Source organism: Bos grunniens, chromosome 22 (genome assembly GCF_055505025.1).
Source record: "Bos grunniens cultivar Pamir isolate PY7600 chromosome 22, Bosgru_T2T1.0, whole genome shotgun sequence".
Lineage (NCBI taxonomy): Eukaryota > Metazoa > Chordata > Mammalia > Artiodactyla > Bovidae > Bos > Bos grunniens.
This window is the reverse complement of record NC_141186.1, coordinates 51,254,412-51,270,654: the sequence shown is the minus strand read 5'-3', so window position 1 is coordinate 51,270,654 and position 16,243 is coordinate 51,254,412. Positions and strand designations below refer to the sequence as shown.

Genomic DNA, 16,243 nt, shown 5'->3' with positions numbered 1-16,243 from the left:
AGCGACTTTGAGCAAAGTTGGGAAGTATGGCAGGAAGTAAAGCATGGAGCGGATCTCGGGCGGGAGCGCAGCTTTGTACAGAAAACCCCTACCTCTCTGGGAACTCTCACTTTTAGAAACTAGACACAGACCGGCTCACCTGGAAACCTTTATTGTGCCCCCAGGCCCAGGTCTGCACAAAGCCAGGGGAACACTGGGGTTTGGGGTCCTAGGCCACTGTAGTTCAGGGACAAACCAAGTAGGGGTTGTGGCATAAGCCAAGGAGAGGAGTGTCATCTTGGAGACCTCAAGGGGCCATGGAGACTGTGTCCCCAGTGTCATCGGTGCTATGCGCGTCTCCATCACTTAGGCTTTTCAGTCCCAGGGCTCCAGCATCAGGGGGGCGGTGGAAAGGCGCACTCAGGGTGCCAAGCTCCCCTCTTCCGGGACTGTGAGAAGCTTTAGGACAGCATGACCGGAAGGACAGGACAACATGAGGGTTTGGGAGAGGTGAAGAAAGGCCATCCCCTGTCCAGAGTCTCTGCCTCCCCCAGTCGCTACAACAAGTAGGCATGAGAAGAACTGTTTCCTGGTATGAAAAAGGGAGCTGGGCACCGACAACAGACCACAGCGGTAGCGAGTGAATCCAGATCTTCCGGCTATTCATCCACTCCGGACGTTTCGGCCCGCCGGGAGCGCCCAGATCCGGGCTTGGAATGCGGGCTGCGGGAGCGTGTGCCCCACCCAGGCCCCTGGGACCTCGGCGGGGACCAGACTCCGGGGTCCATAGGGCCCTGTCGGGACAACTTTGAGCTTGCTACATCTGCGCCTACTGTCTTGAGTCAGGTGGAGAGTACCCTGGAGTGGCAGGCCCAGGGAAAAAAGCTGGGGTTCTTTAGGGGAAACATCAAGGTTCACCAGTTATCTGGAGTGGGGTCACCAGACACCAGGGGGGTCACGTGGTCAATCTAAGGGGCTCAGGGATACTAGAGGGCGCTCAGAATTATGGATCACTCAGAGATAAGGCTCTATCAGGATCTCGGGGAGCACTAGATGGCCTCAGGGAGTTGTCCGTGACCCCTCCTATTTGTCAAGATCAGCGGACCACTAAATGACAGGCTGTCACATGGATCACTCAGGGTCAGCAGGCACTCTGGTGTCTCTGGGCTCTCAAGGTCAGGGGATTCCTGGGTCACTGTGGGGTCACTTGGAGTCAGACCGAAGTCAGCAGGTGCCGTATGCCCTGGCCCACAGCCGCATGTGGCCCAGTAGCTCTGCTGCCCGCTGCTCGAGAGCCCACAGCGTGGCCACTTTCTTGCCCAGTGCCTCCTCATTCTGAACCAGGCGGCGTTCCAACCCTGGGGATTAAGGTCATCTGAGCCAGGCTCTGACCTCTGGCCCTAATCTCTGACCCTGGTCCTCATCTCCATCAAGACCCTGACTCTGATCCCAGCCCTAAATAAGCTCTAACACTAATCAACATTTGACCCCTCTGTTCTGGACTTTGACCCCAGCCTGATCCTCATATGAATATGGACCCAACCTGGATCCAGCCCTGACCCTCCCACACCATCCCTCTAACTCTGACCCTGACCACCCCCTGTACCCACCCATCCTGGCCCAGCCACATACCCTCCAGTCTTCTCCAGCTGTTCTGTACCAGTGTTAGCAGCTCTCGGGCCTCAGCGTGCGCCCGGTGTGCCCGCTCTCCTGCATCCTGCACCGCGGCCACAAGGCTGTCCGTGCCCTCCTGCAACTCCATCATACCAAGCTGGGCCACCTGCAGCTCCTAGGGCAGGGCTGGCTCTGAAAGCCCACCCACCTGGACCCTACCATCCCAAAAGCACTGCCTCCTGAAGTTCCCGGGAGGAAGCAGGGCTTTAGAACTGAGACCCTGCCTCAGCCCAGTGTAGCCCAGTCCCACCTAAACTCCAATTCATGCTACTCCACAGGGGTCCCTGGGACCCTGAAGTCCGCTTTTCCCATCTCACCTGGCCCAGGCTCCTGGCCATGCCCAGGGCATGCGTGGCTTGCTCTTCTGCCTCCCGGGCCTGCCGCTGAGTCAGGGCCAAACGGGTCCTGAGAGCCACAGGTCCACTGGACAGATGTCCCAGTACTGGGGTCACATCCCCTGCCAGTGCAACCTGGGCCAGGTGGCTGGCCACCTGGGGTGGAGATCAGGGGATCACAAAGAGATCACAGCACGGCAGGGTATTTAGCACTGTGTTGTCAGAATAGGTCAAGGATCTCAGGGGAAGAATAGAGATAGCAGCCTCTGAACAAGAGGTGTGAGGGAGCTGAAGGGCATGGGGGCGGGGCGCGGATCACCTCCTGTACACTGGCCTCCAGACCGTGAAGTCTCTGTTTCACCACCTGCAGCCCTTGCTCTGCAGCCCTTGCATGAGTTCCCACCTCAGCCAGCACTCCCTCCAAATCCAGCGCTTGGTGCAGAGCCCTGGCTGTACCCACCCTGAAGGATGCAGGCAATCAGTCTGGCATTCCCTTCCTCCCCACCCTCTGACCTCTACCACCAGCCTCCTGGCCCTTCACCTGGTCTGCTGTGCCCAACGGAGGACACCTTCAGCTTTGGGCAGCTCCTGACCCTCGGCATCTGGTGCAGGGAGGGCACCCTGGATCTGATCCAGCAGGAAGGCAAGGCCCGCTGCCCCATCTTGGGGGACAGGCACCACCAGCCCACGCCATGCCACCAGCTCTATGCTCACAGCATCTGCACCTTCAGCTGTGGGGATGGAGGTAGGGATCCTGGACATGAACTCTGATCCCTGACTCAACGAGCCTTGACCCTAACCTCTCACTGACCCTGCCTCTGATATGACTATACTGTGTGCTAGAGACTGTGTGCATGCTCAGTCATGTCCAGTTCTTTGTGACCCCATGGACTGGAGCCCGCCAGGCTCCTCTGTCCATGGGATTCCCCAGGCAAGAATACTGGAATGGGTTGCCATTTCCTCCTCCAAGGGATCTTCCCAACTCAGGGACCGAACCCATGTCTCCTGCACTGGCAGGTGAATTCTTTACCACTGAGCCATCTGGGAAGCTTATGCTAGATGCTTCCAAGAACCAATTGTTATATTTTCAGGAATTATATTAAGCACTTGTTAAATAATGTGTGTGTGTGTGTGTGTGTTCAGTCACTCAGTCTTGTCCAACTCTTTGTGATCCCTATGGACTGTGGCCCACCAGGCTCCTCTGTCCATGGGATTCCCCAGGCAAGAATACTGGAGTGGGCTGCCATTTCCTCCTCCAGTTGTTAAATAATAGGTAGGCTGATATCAGTCATGATGGGAATTACTCATACCATGAAAATTGATAAACATTACAAATCAAGTCCTCCTGACCCCTAGGTCTAACCTGTTCAAGATTCGCTAGCACACTAGTGCTCCCACTGGACCCCTGGTCAGCCCTGCCAAGTCTTCCTCATTCTAGGAGTATCCTAGCAGGGTCCTGGAGACCCACCTGCCCCTGCCCTCAGCAGTGAACAGACATATAACCAGCAGACACGTACCCAAGAGGAAATGCTGGACGGTCTGCACAGTTGCTTGCACACGAGCCACGGTGGCCACGCCCCAGGGCCCCCTTGCACGACGCCACGTCTCCCAGGCCTGGATTCCTGTGGAGCTTGCAGTGGCCTGGGTCTGCCGTAGCTGGTAGGGGTGGGCCATATATGGAATGTGTCTCTTGTGAGCCCATGGCCAAGGCATCGTACCCTGTGACTCCCCCAGGCCCCCCTCCACAGACCCCACAGCTCTGTACCAGATGCTGGCACTGCTCCAAGGTGATGAATGCTATGTCCAGGCTATGGGAGGAGTTACGGGAGGCAATGAGAGCCCACTGGGAGGTAGGCAGGGTCCCAGGGCAAGAGGGAACACCAGAGGGCACAGGAACATGGGCCAGCCCAGGTCCCTGACCCCTGCATCCCTGCCAACAAGATCAGGGTCCCAGTGAGGAATTTATGTCCTGGATCTCGAATGGCCCTACATTCAGTTTAGCCCCAGGAGAGAGTCCTCTCCTTGGCAAAACATCCCCCAGTGACCCATATTTCCACCCACCACTCCAGCTTTGTCTAGCAGCCCCAGAAGCCGAGGGCTCAGCCTCTGGACCCTGTCGACCAGCCCCTTCAATTTCAGCCGCAACACAGCTGGCCCTCTGGGCCGGCCTGTTGCCCACAGTAGCTGCTCTGTCCACCGCCGGGCCTCCTGGGCCTGTCCCAGGAGGCTTTCTGGTCCTCCAAGTGTGGCCACGACCTGGACTGTACGCAGGGCCTCTTGAGAAAGCAGGGCAGCTGAGGAGACCTGGGCCTTAGCATCTGTAGGTGATGGGAATGACAGAGGGGTGGCTCGGGGCTCCACTGGCTGAGGTGGGGTCCATCAGCCTCCTGGGCCCCCCAGATACATAAGCAAAGGCACCTATTCCCTTCCTCCTGGCCCAGCCTTGCCCCCACCCTCACCTGTGGCCCATCTACCTTGGCCTCACCTTGGGCTCCCATGGCCTTCCTGGGCCAGGCCAGGCCCTTGACACAGTCTAACTCCTGGGATAATTCTTCCAGATGTTCACACTGTCCCCTAACCCATGAGTCTCTCTCTGCCACAACCTGTGCTGTGACCCATAGTGTCTGGCCCAATGTGGTTCTTTCTGTCCTGTGGGAAGATGGAATATCAGCCTGGCCACAGATGCCCTTTTCCCCCTGTCTCCTCACTCCAGAGGACTCACCTCACTTTCGAACCCAGGACTCAGATAGCCAGCCAGAGACCGTCTGAGTCCCTGACCCTGGGAGGCCAGCTGCAGCCCTCCTCCCTAATGACCCCAGACCCCTTGCCTGAGTCCGGTGATCCACTCTGTAAATTGTTGCAGGGGACCTCTGGTGGGGGAAGGTGATTCCAGGAGTGTCTGGGCCTGCTGGAGTTTACCCTCCAGGGCCTGCAGCTGATCTCCCCGGAGCCCAGCACCCCAGCCAGGCATGCCCTGGCGCAGGGCAGCCACCTCATGGACCATGGTGTCCAGATGCAGCTGGAGGGGAGCCAGGCGTTGGTCCCAGGAGGCGAAGCAGGGAGGGCAGGATGTGCAGTGTGGGAAGCCTCCTGTGGAGCCACGGGCACACGCCTGGCACCGCGGCCCTGAGATGCCCTCTCGGCAGCGGCAGGTGCCTGTGTGCGGGTCACAGCTGGGCGAGATGGAGCCCTGGGGGTCACAGGCACAGGCTGTGCCGAGAGAGACAGGGTCAGGGCAGGGAGCAGGTGGCGCTCACCCCAGCCCCGCCCCCACCAAGCCAGGAAGAGGAAAACTGCCCTGTGTGAGCGTGGTGGTCTCCCCTAAGCCACTGCTCGGACGGCCAGGGGTACTGGCATCTACCCCGGCCAGAGGGGCCATCCCGAGTGGCTGCCTTTGGGCAGGAAGACAGCCTGGGGCTCCAAGGGCTCTGCAGCCCAGGCTGGGGTCAGCTCGGGTCAAGACTGGCAGGTGGGGTCAGGAGAGAACCATCCAGCATGTCTGCTCCACAGACCCACCTGACATGGCCTTGCCTACACTCTTTCCCTGTAGCTGTTTTCACGACTATTACTTTAAGTTTTGAAGGAAACAGCCATGAACACGTTGTGCACTCCCTCAGGTCAAGCCCAGGGTTCCCCTGCCCCCGCCACCCCACCCCAAGGGCCCTGTCAGGACGGCCTCACCCCTGGTGGTGGTGGAGCGTGTGAACCAGTGTGCCCCGCTCACCTCTGCACTCCTGCTCCGGGTCACCCCAGTACCCATCCTGACACCGGGAGCACGTGCGGCCCCCAAATCCTGCCTGGCAGGGGCACTGACCCGTGACCTGAGGGAAAAGAGTGTGGCCAGTGAGTGAAACAACGAGGGAGGGAGAAGGGCAAGAGGGCCCAGAGCAGCACACTGGTGCCGCCCCTCAGCCCTGTCCCAGCCAGGCAGTACCCACGCTTGTGCTTGGCAGCAGGCTCCTCCCCTCCTTCTGCCTCTGGTCTAAGCCCCAGGCCAGCCCCCACTTTCCCACCATCCCCCGACGGGCCCTCTGCGTTCTCAGCTCCTGACAGGCCCCTGTGTGTCCCGAGTTGAGCGCCCCGCTGTCTCCACGCCCTCTGACTCCCTGACTCCCACCCTGTCCACACCAGGGACCCGAGAACACACTTCAGATCTTGTCTCCTTCAGGCACCAAATGAATGGGGTTGGACCTGTGTGGTCTCAGGTTTGCTCACAGCTCACGTCACACGAGAGCACAGACACACAGCTGTTCGCAGCCCTGTACACCTCTGTGTTAACACTCACACCGGCCCTAAATCACACCATGTCACAGGCATAGACATGCACTCACACCCGGCCACGGCTGCGTGCCATGCACAACACGGGCTGACTCACCGGGTGACACCCCGGCTGCAAAGTGTGTCGGGCGTGGCAGCTGCAGGGCTCACAGCCCCGGGGCCCCCCGAGGTTCCAGAAGAGGGGGGCACAGCGGCTACAGTCCCGCCCCAGTGTGTGGGGGCGGCAGGGGCACTGCCCGCTGACCGGGTCACAGAAGCAGGCTTCAGCCTCAGGTGGGCACCTTACAGGGCTGGTGCCCCGGGGGTCACAGCTGCAGCCTGGGGACAGGAAGGGCTTGACAGGGGCTGAGGAATGCAAATCCACCCCTCCCCCACCTCGGGACGCCCTCACCCACCCCACCCACACACTCACGCCGGCAGCCCCCTGGGCGCAGGGCACTGCCGTGGAAGCCAGGCCGGCAGTGGGCACAGCCAGCGCCGTGGCTGTGGTGCAGACAGCGCTGGCAATGTCCGCTGTGGGGGTCACAGGCGGCTGGGTCACGGGGATCAATATTGTTGTTGCACTGGCAGGGCCGGCAGGGACTCCTTCTGGGGTCATCTCCAGGCCAGGGGCGCCCAAAGTAGCCGGGGGAGCAGCGGTCACAGCGGGGTCCTGGAGTGGATGGAAGTGAGAGGGGGTTATGTTAGGTGTCTTCCTATACCTTCGGGGCCTCTGGGTCCCACTTAACCAGCCAAAAAGTCTGCCATCCAGCCAGGAGGGCAGAGGATAGGATAGACACACTGTGGCCCATCTTCTTGGTCTACAAGTTCCACGCCTCTAATGCATTAAGAATGGGAACTCCCGGGACTTCCCAGGTGGTCCAATGGTAAAGGATTCACCTTCCAATGCAGGGGACGCGGGTTCAATCCCTGATCGGGGAACTAAGATTCTATATGCCCCATGGCAAGTAAGTCCACGCGCCACAACTAGAAAAGCCTGCTCACTGCACCCACTGAGCCTGTGCATCACAACAAAGACCCAGCACAGCCAGAAAAAAAGAATGGGAACTCCTTGAAGAGAGGAGCCCAGCCTGTAGCTCAAACACACAGGTGGCACTGGCAGAGATTTGCTTTGCGGACCTAACAGGACTGTGAACAAGTGAGCGGGGCTGTGGGTTGGTCACTGCCAACCGTGCCTCACCTGCATAGCCGGGGGCACAGAGGCACAGGACACGTCCACTGGTGCTGTCCACATGGCAGGAGGTCCCATGATAGAGGCCTGAGCCAGGGTGCCCAGGACAGGGGCAGGGCTGGCACCGCTGGCCTGAGCCCAGGGTGGGGTCTCCATAGTAGCCATCCAAGCACCTGGGGGCAGAGGCATGTGGAGCGGGGGCCTAGACCCTCATCCTGACCCCTCCCCAACCCTTCCAGGGCAGCCTCACCTCTCACAATGCCGGCCTGTGGTGGCTCCGCGGCAGTCCTGGCAGACGCCTGTGAGTGGGTGGCACAACTCGGCGTGTCCATTGCAGGCACAGGGCTGGCAGCGTGGGAAGCCCCACCGGCCAGAGAGGCAACGGTCACAGCGGCGACCAGCACAGCCTGCCCAACACGTGCACTGCCCACTCGTAGAGTTACAGACGGCACTGGCAGCCCCCTCGGGGTGGCAGCGGCACTCTGGGAAGTGACAGGGCAATCAAGCCACATAGAGAAATGACATGCTGGTCCCAGACCCCACACCCACGGGCCCTGAAGGCTCACCATGGCACCCGGTGGGCCCGAGGCCAAATGTCCCAGGCAAGCAGCGGTCACAGGTACGACCTGTGATATTAGGGCGGCAGGGGCATTGCCCCCCCAGTGGGGCACACTCGGTGCTCAGTGAACCCTGCAGGTGGCACTCACATGCTGGCAGGAGAAATGGCAAAATCAGATGAACCCTGCGGGGCCCACTGCAACCCCCATCCTCCAGTCCCCCTCCAGCCATGGCCACACGCTCACCAAGGCCACCTCCATGGAGCAGGGCTGAGATGCTGCAGGCGAGGCGGGCACAGGCCTCAGGCATGCTTTGGGGTGGGCTCACCCTCGCTGCCTCCAGGCAGCCCGCCTCGTGGAGCTCCTGCAAGCGCCTCAGGGCCCCCGGGTCCACGGACCTCAGTCCAGGCAACTCTCCAACCCGCGGCAGGAGCACAACCTGGTAGGAGGGTAGAGGGTGGAGGGCAGGGGGCAGTAAGCCCCGTCCCACTTACTCACACCTGCGCTGGAACTTCCTTTTGTACACACGTTGGCCTTCACAGCCCCTTCCTGCCGCTTTCCTGTTTCTCTTTTGAGTCTATTTCTCTTTCCTCTCCAGTGGCCCCAGGGATTCCCTGGTAGCTGAGACAGCAAAGAATCTGCCCACAATGCAGGAGATCGGGGTTTGATCTCTGGGTCAGGAAGATACCCTGGAGTAGGGAACAGCTACCCACTCCAGTATTCTTGCCTAGAGAATTCCATGGGGTTACAGAGTTGAATATGACTGAGAGACTCACACACACATCAGTGGCCCCAAACCAATCTAGGCACTGCCACCCTCACTCTGAATCACTGCAGCAGCCACCCTCTAGCAGTGTCTTCCCTGCTCCAATCCCTTCCAGGGCTCCCACTTCCCCAGGACAAGCCCCTCCTCTGGCCCACAAGGTCCTGTGAGGCCTGGTGCCTGCCTGGCTGACCTGCCCTTGGCACATGTGTTCTCCCTGCCTGGATCCTCCTCCCTCCCTCTCTCCACCTACCTCAGGCCTCTTGGTGCAACTCTAGGCCTCCATGACTCCCTGTCCCTGGGCCCGCTGCACCCACACTGTCCTGCTATAATTTGTGTCTCCCCCAGATGTGGCGGGGAGCCCCTAGGAGCTCACTGAATCCAGGAGGATCGTGCCCCCTTCGGGTCTCCGCCCCTCCTTGGTCCGCCACAGCCGCAGGGTCACGGAGTAGCGGGTTCCGGGTTCAAAGCAGAACGGTCTGGAAAGAACCACGGCTCTGCAGGGACCGGGGAGAGGAGTAAGGGTGGGCTGAGGAGGTCATGATCACGCGGTCCAGGAACGCTCCATTTCCACTGTGCAGACGTGGGGTCTGGTGTTTCATCATACGAGCAGTGAAGAAACATTAAGGTGGAACTAAACCCTGCCCTGTTTTACATTAGGTCCCTGTTTTGAATGTTCTATGACATGTTAGCTTCCCTGGTGGCTCAGTGGTAAAGAACCTGCATTGGCAGGCGATGCGGGTTTGATCCCTGGACTGGGAAGATCTCCCAGAGGAGGGCATGGCAACCCACTCCAGTATTCTTGCCTGGAGAATTCCATGGACAGAGGAACCTGGCGGGCTACAGTCTATGGGGTTGCAAAAGAGTCGGACGTGATTTATCAACTAAAGATGTAACATGTTGGGCGTTTCCCACTACGTTTGGGTATTGCTTCAGATGTGTTGGCTACATAATAGAGTCTTGGTTTGGGGGTCACAGGGTTCCCCCTACCTGCGCGCATGGGTCAAGGTCGCCTGGAACAGCTGCTCTGAGGGCAACGGACGGGCACAGCGGGTACTACGGGGCTGTGACTGGGCACGGACCCGGACTAATGCCTGCCACACTTCAGGTGCCTAGGATCAGGAGCCAGCAGTCAAGAAGCTGCCCCAACCCACCACCTGGCACCACCCACCTACCTGGCTGGCAACCATGCCACTGACCTGGGTCTCATAGCGTAGGACGATGTCATAGTCCAGGGCGCGAGGCACTGTGGGTGCCAGCAGAGAGAGGCCAGCCCCGTCCACCACACGTGCGAAGTCTGAGCCCCTCCCCAGTGCAAAGCCAGATCCCTGATGCAGGGGCGGGGGCTTCCCTGGGGTCTGGATGTGAGACACAGACTCCTAGGCCCAAACCATTCCAGGACCGAGAACACTCAGGATTCAGGTTCCCATTCCTCTAAGATCCCAGTGACCCACAGCCCCAGGGCTTGGGCCCCTCCCTACTAAGACCTAGTGACCTATGACCCAACCCTGCCCCTCGGAGTCCTTACCCTGGGCAGCTGGTGGCTGTACCGGGCTTGCCTGGCACGTTGGAGGACACAGTCAGGGTCACGCTGTCTCCAAAGTCGGGGCCCGAGCCAACCAGGGGAGGTCCCTGGGGCTGGTGTACAGTAGCGGGGAGCAGGCCAGGGGGCTCCCTGGGGGCAAGTCAATTGTCAGTGTCCTCCCATACTGTCCTGGCTGGGGATTTTTTTTTTTTCTTTTGGCCACAGCTTGCAACTTGTGGAATCTTACTTCCCCGAGCAGGGATTGAACCCACCACCCTCAGCAGTGAGAGCTCAAAGTTCTAACCACTGGACCACCAGGGAAAACCTGTCATGGGAATATGTTCTCACTCTGTTCAAGTCACCAAACTTCCAACCATGCTGATTCCACCCCTACCTGGACCTGCCTCACCTTCCTAACCCTGTCTGGCCTCTTCTTCCAACTAGCTCTCTCTGGACGTGCTCTCCCTGCCCTGAGCCCCAAGGTGTGAGCCTTGATTTCCCCCTGCCCCTGCTGGACACTCACAGGCAGCTGGGGGTCAGCAGGCTGGAGGCTGCGGCCATGCTCTGCTTCGGCAGTGGCCTGGTCGAGGGTGGCGCAGAAGTACCCAGACTGGAGTTCCTGGCAGCGGCGGCCATGCAGGTGGGGGCGGCAGAGGCAGAGGCCCTGCCCTGCAGAACACCTGGGCCAGAGTGGGGATGGGGATGGGACACAGTCGACTCCCCAACTCTCTCCGCTGGACCCAGACCCCCAGGCTCTGCCCTGTACCTGTTGCTGTAGGCACCCCCAAAGTCACAGTCACAGGGCCGACAGCCTAGAGAGTCACTGCTCAGACCCCAGAACTCAGGCTGTAAAAGAAGAAGGTGGGTGGAGGAAGGAGAGGAAGATGTGGGCAATGAGAGGACCATCAGGAGCCTGGGGCTGAAAGTATATGGGGACCAGTCGTAGGAAGAAGCTGGTGGGGGAGCTCAGGGCTTGAATGCTCTTCTGTGTCCATCTGGGAAGGCCAGAGGGGCCCCTGGTGGACTCCTGCATGGCTCCACAGAGGGGAGGTAAGAGGAGGAGGACACAACCAGGAGTAAAATAAAAGTTAAAGGACTTGTAACGTTCAAGGAGAGGCAAGAATGGGATGCTCCGAGTGCCTCTTCAACCTCTTTTACTGTGAAACACCTTTAAACTCAGCGCACCATACTTCTGCCACTCCTTTTAACTGCTTTTCCTTCTTTTGTTACCAAAGCTCCCCCATGCTGGCTCAGCTAGCCAGGGCGGCGCTGACTCTGGTGACCAGGTCAGGAAGTGGCACCGACCTACCTTCAAGGCTCAGTCTGCACTCACACTTGTTACAACCTGGTACTTGCCAGCTTCTAGAAGCTCAGCACCCCATTTCAAGGTCAGATCAGAAGCGGGGGTGGGGGGGGTGGGGGGAGGTTCAAGCCTCACCAGACAGCGGCTGCAGTCCCGTCCAGAGACAAAGCGTTTGCAGTGACAGGCACCGCTGGATGGATCACAGGCCTGAGTGCTGGGGACCCGGCCCCGGGCGTTGCACCTGCAGGCTAGGGCACACAGCTGTCAGAGTGCTTCGGGACTGCTGCGGGGGCCGGGGTGCTATTAGGGCAGTAACTGGGGACAGAGCAAGGAGGACCTGGGGATGGGGGTCACGCTGAGGGTCACTCACGCTGGCAGCCTTCTGACTGGGTGAGGCTCAGGCCATAGTGACCTGGCCGGCAGGAGTCACAGCGCTGGCCCCAGACGTGAACTTTGCAGCGACACTGCCCAGAGAGGAGACCCCGGGTGGTGTCTGTGTAGGCATCACACAAACCCCCTTCCAGGGCACCCATAGGGTTGCAGTCACAGGCTGGGTCAGGGGTCAGAAGTGGGGACAGAGTCAGGTCAGAAGTCATGTGAAGTTTAAGGATCAAGGTCACAACTGGGATCGGGGATTGGAGGGCTCACGTTTGCAGGAGTGAAGGGAGCGGGGGTCCTCCAGGGGGTCCCGGTGGAAGAAGGGCCGGCAGAGCTCACAGTGGCGCCCGGCCGTGTTGTGTTGACATGCATCGCACACACCTCCACTCACGTTGCCAGATGCGAGATACAGGGCCATGTCAAAGTGACAACTGCGGGCGTGCCCATGGCACTTGCATTCTGGAGCCGGGCAAAGAAGGTGGGCATGGAGTGGGCTGACCCATGGCAGGTGTGGCCAGACAAAGCAGGGCATGGCACCTACCCTGGCAGGTGTGGGGGTACCCAGGTTCTGCTGCCTGCCACGGGTGGTCCTGGTACAGGCCCTGGCAACGTTCACAGTGGGTACCAGTGGTGTGGTGGCGGCAGACACAATGGCCATGCACCTAACAGGGATGAGGGCAAGATGAGTCGGCCCTGGTTCCCTGGCTTACCCTCCCACCAGCCACTGGTGCCCCTCCGGGAGTACTCACCATGCCTTCCACGCTGGGTGGGGACCCGGGTGCGGGCCTGCACTCGGAAGCATGGCCGTGGCACAGGCAGCTGCCTGCAATCACTAGCTCATAGAGAGCATAGTAGTAGAAGGGGTGGCCCCTGAGGCCCCCCAGGGGCCTGTCACCCAGTGTGTGCAGCTTGGAGAAGTTCACACGGAGGTTAGTCACACGCAGGAGTTCTGGAGACATATGGAGAGCCCTCAGGTGCACAGAGGTTGTGACCCCTCTATGCCAAAGGTGGAGGCGGCACTGTGGGGTTTCTCCCCTCTCTACATCACTGAAGCCACTCCTCCAGCACCTGCGCTGTGCGATTCTCCCACCCCAACCCCCTGAGTATACCGTTTTAGGATGACCACATCCCAGTGGCGATTATCCCACCTCTGCGCTGCGTCAGACCTGCCATCACCCCGGGGCTGAGACAGGCACACCCCACTGCTCCCTGGACACCCCTTTCCAGTATCACTAGATACGGGAAACCTGCTTCCCCAGTGCAGTAAAGGACCCCATTCCCCAGCCTGTCACTAGACTCAGAGATCAGGTCTTCACCCAGCCAAACCACTTGCGGTATGTGTATTTATTGACTGCCCATCTTATTTGTTATGTGAGCTCCAAGACAGTTACCCTGTCTATCCTCTCCACTGAGCACTGCCCAGATGCCAGGCCCACAGTGGGGCTCCACGGGTCCACGGCCCCCTTTCTCTACACAGCTTAACTCAGTTACCAAGCCAAGGCCACCTCCTGTATCTCTTTGCCAGAGGTCCCTTTTCTTCTCATCAGAGGAACACGCTCTAGGCCTTAGAAGGGTGAAAGGTGTGTGTGCACATGCATGCCCAGTAGCTGGTAATAATCTAAGTAAGTCAAGGTGGGTGGAGATCGTAGAACATAGATAAAAAGCTACTTTGGGGTTTGTCGTCCTGTTCTGGCCCTCTCCTGGCCTGGTTCTGGGCTGCCCTGCTGGGTTATGTTATGTTTCTCTTGTCCTTTAACAAGATTTATTTCACAAGGAAGAGATCCCACCCAGAGACGCGATGGCACCACCTGGTGGCAGCTTCCGGAATGCAGTAAACTAAGGCGGGGTGGGAGGGCAGACAGGACCATGAAGGGGCTGTGATGGGGAACAGGGACAGTGGCTCACAGTTTACGGGGTACAGTGTGATACAAGTAGAGGTGGGGGAAAAAGATTGGTCTGGCAGGGCCAGGAGTGATGGGGACCACAGTAGGGCCTCCTCACAAAGGACTTCAGTGATGGGGCAGAAATATAAACTGCTAGCATGCTGGTCCCTATGCATTGGGCACAGGTATGGGGAGCACTAACGGGACATGCATGGGGAGCCCTGACAGGGGCCACAGTAAAGGACCAGGATGCGGCAAGGCTGCGAAACAATCACTGGGGGGCTGAGCTGGTTTGCCTGCCGCTCTGCCCCACTAGTGCACAAACTTAGGCAGGATCTCTCCTCCCACAGGTAGGTTTCTGGTTTTCCTGACACACAAGGAATCCAGGACTGACCGTGGGATAGTTACCCTGAATCTCCGCGTTGTTTGTGTTCTCCACCAGAAAGGTTGGGTCCAGAACTTGGAAAATTACCTGGGAAGAAGCAAGCCTGAGCCTCTGGCTTCACGCCAGGGCCCCACCCTCCTTCCTCTGGGCCTGACCTCTCCCTCAGTGGCAGGCTCGATGTCTGAGTAACGCTGGTCACAGACGAGGTCACTGACTCTGCGGCCAGGGGCAGGAGGGATCCCAGGAAAGAGGCCTGAGCAGTTGTGGGCAAAGTAGCGGAACACATGCCAGGAGTGGCCATGGTCCACTGAGCGCTCAAGGAGCAGAGCTGCTGGGCGGAATGTCTGGGGACAAGAGAGGGTCCTTGGGTCACCAGGGGTACCCATCAGTGGTGGCCATCGGGTTAGGATCAGGAGGCAGAGAATAAGACTTCAGGGTGGGGCACTGGGTCACCTTAAAAGTCATGATGAGGTGGGTAAAGTAAAAGGCACCTTCTAGGTCCAACTGGATGGTGACATTCTCAACACCTGTAACCACAAGGGCTGCTCAGTGGCCAGGCCTTGACCCGAGCCCAGACCTGCACACAGGGGCACACGAGGACCCTCACCACTCTCTGCTTGCCACCAGGTCTTTCTGCCATCAGGGTCACTCCGGGAGACCACATTCTCAATGCCATGGCTTTTCCCATCCCGAGAATCACAAAAGCAGCAATTCTCAGAGTCCTGGAGAAGCGCCTGAGGAGAGTTACTCAGCAGAAAGTGTATGGTTGGCCCCTACCCGCCTCCAAAACTTCACAGCAATGACCTGAACTCCCATGGGAGCTGAACTTGTCCAAAAAACCCAAAGATACCACCTCCAGAGGCCATACCCTTCTCCCTACCTGTAGTTTACTGACAACACAGTAGAGTTCAGGGCCATGGAGGCCACAGGTAGATGAGGTTCGAAGGCTCTGGCCACGGCCAATAACCAGGTTGCCAGTAGGTGGGTGGCAGTTGCCACCTGAGCAGCCGGGAGGAGGCATCATGTCTGGTACCTCCTGGGCACTTGTTCTGGGAGCCGGGACTTGGAGGGGGCAGGGTCTGAGTAGAGATCCTAGGGGTACCCTCCCCCCACCTCACCCCATCCCCCAGGAAAGCCTGGTGATTTCTCCTCCCCCTCCAAAAGGCTCTCAGGGAAAAAGACTCATCTCTCACCCATGGGTGGCAGCAGCAGCAGCAGGGCTAAGAGAAGGGGGCCTAGCCCGGCTGGGGCTCCTGGGCAGTGGGAGCCAGCATCAGGCCTGAGAAAGAGGACGCAGAGTGGGGCCCTAGCTGGGCCGTCCCCAGGATCTGAGTGCGGCCCTCAGTCCCATACCCATACTCACATGGTAGCTGAACGCAAGGCTATCAGAGCCAGGGAGCATGCAGGGTGGGGCCACGGCGCAGCTGGGAGCAGGGAGGTCCCCAGAGCCGGAGAAACCAAGGGAGGCCGTGGATGGGGACAGGATATTAATGGCGGCCACCAGATGCAGACGGAGGGTGGGGAGGGCGAGCGGCACACAGAGCTTCTCCGCCATCCAACGCAGCTGGCGCTAGTGGGGCCTAGTGGGGCCGCGGTTCAGACTAACCCACACGGGCAGAAAAGACCTGATTCTCATTCAAATAGCAGAAAAGACCTGATTCTCATTCAAATGAGCTTCCACCCCAGCCCTGAAAGGCTGTTCTCTAGGAGCCTCTGGGGAATGTGTCCCCCTCCCCACCAGCCCCAGACGCTGCCTTTCAGGCTGGGCAGCCAGTGAAGGGCTGGCAGATGGGCAGGGAGCTAGTTTTGTCCAGGGCCCAGGGCCCTGCCCCCTCTCCAAAGCAGACAGAACCAATAATGTCTGAAACGCACAAGCCCCCGTTGGAAAACGTGCTGAGACTGGACCTGGAAACGGAGCACTTGGAACCCAGGCAGAGTACAGAGAGAAGCAGTGTGCAAACTTTCCAGGCTCAGCAATCACAGCACTCCACCCACCCAAGAGTGTCCTGGTC

General features: G+C 59.3%; 2 protein-coding genes across 2 annotated transcripts; both read right to left on the bottom strand.

The window, feature by feature from the left end:
* Positions 1 to 135: 135 nt before the first annotated feature.
* Positions 136 to 4,697, bottom strand: LOC147348523 (laminin subunit beta-2-like). The gene is made up of 9 exons (XM_086368090.1): positions 4,474 to 4,697; positions 4,050 to 4,306; positions 3,754 to 3,918; positions 3,506 to 3,644; positions 2,530 to 2,719; positions 2,308 to 2,449; positions 1,971 to 2,144; positions 1,612 to 1,768; positions 136 to 1,337 (listed from the first exon to the last, which is right to left on the bottom strand). Exons 1-9 carry the CDS (start codon positions 4,484 to 4,486, stop codon positions 1,204 to 1,206), a joined length of 1,371 nt encoding a protein of 456 aa, XP_086224216.1. The 5' UTR covers positions 4,487 to 4,697; the 3' UTR covers positions 136 to 1,203.
* Positions 4,698 to 4,710: 13 nt separating this feature from the next.
* LOC147348522 (laminin subunit beta-2-like) lies at positions 4,711 to 15,721 on the bottom strand. Its single transcript, XM_086368047.1, has 26 exons — positions 15,595 to 15,721; positions 15,425 to 15,510; positions 15,112 to 15,293; positions 14,839 to 14,965; positions 14,685 to 14,758; positions 14,387 to 14,575; positions 14,255 to 14,318; positions 12,713 to 12,912; positions 12,505 to 12,625; positions 12,234 to 12,422; positions 11,956 to 12,135; positions 11,721 to 11,833; positions 11,049 to 11,128; positions 10,806 to 10,962; positions 10,286 to 10,432; positions 9,957 to 10,115; positions 9,748 to 9,869; positions 9,134 to 9,254; positions 8,241 to 8,433; positions 8,004 to 8,147; positions 7,688 to 7,919; positions 7,447 to 7,610; positions 6,679 to 6,918; positions 6,364 to 6,584; positions 5,713 to 5,809; positions 4,711 to 5,198 (listed from the first exon to the last, which is right to left on the bottom strand). Coding segments are annotated over exons 1-26 (4,008 nt in total). The 5' UTR covers positions 15,597 to 15,721; the 3' UTR covers positions 4,711 to 4,794.
* Between the last annotated feature and the right edge of the window lie 522 nt (positions 15,722 to 16,243).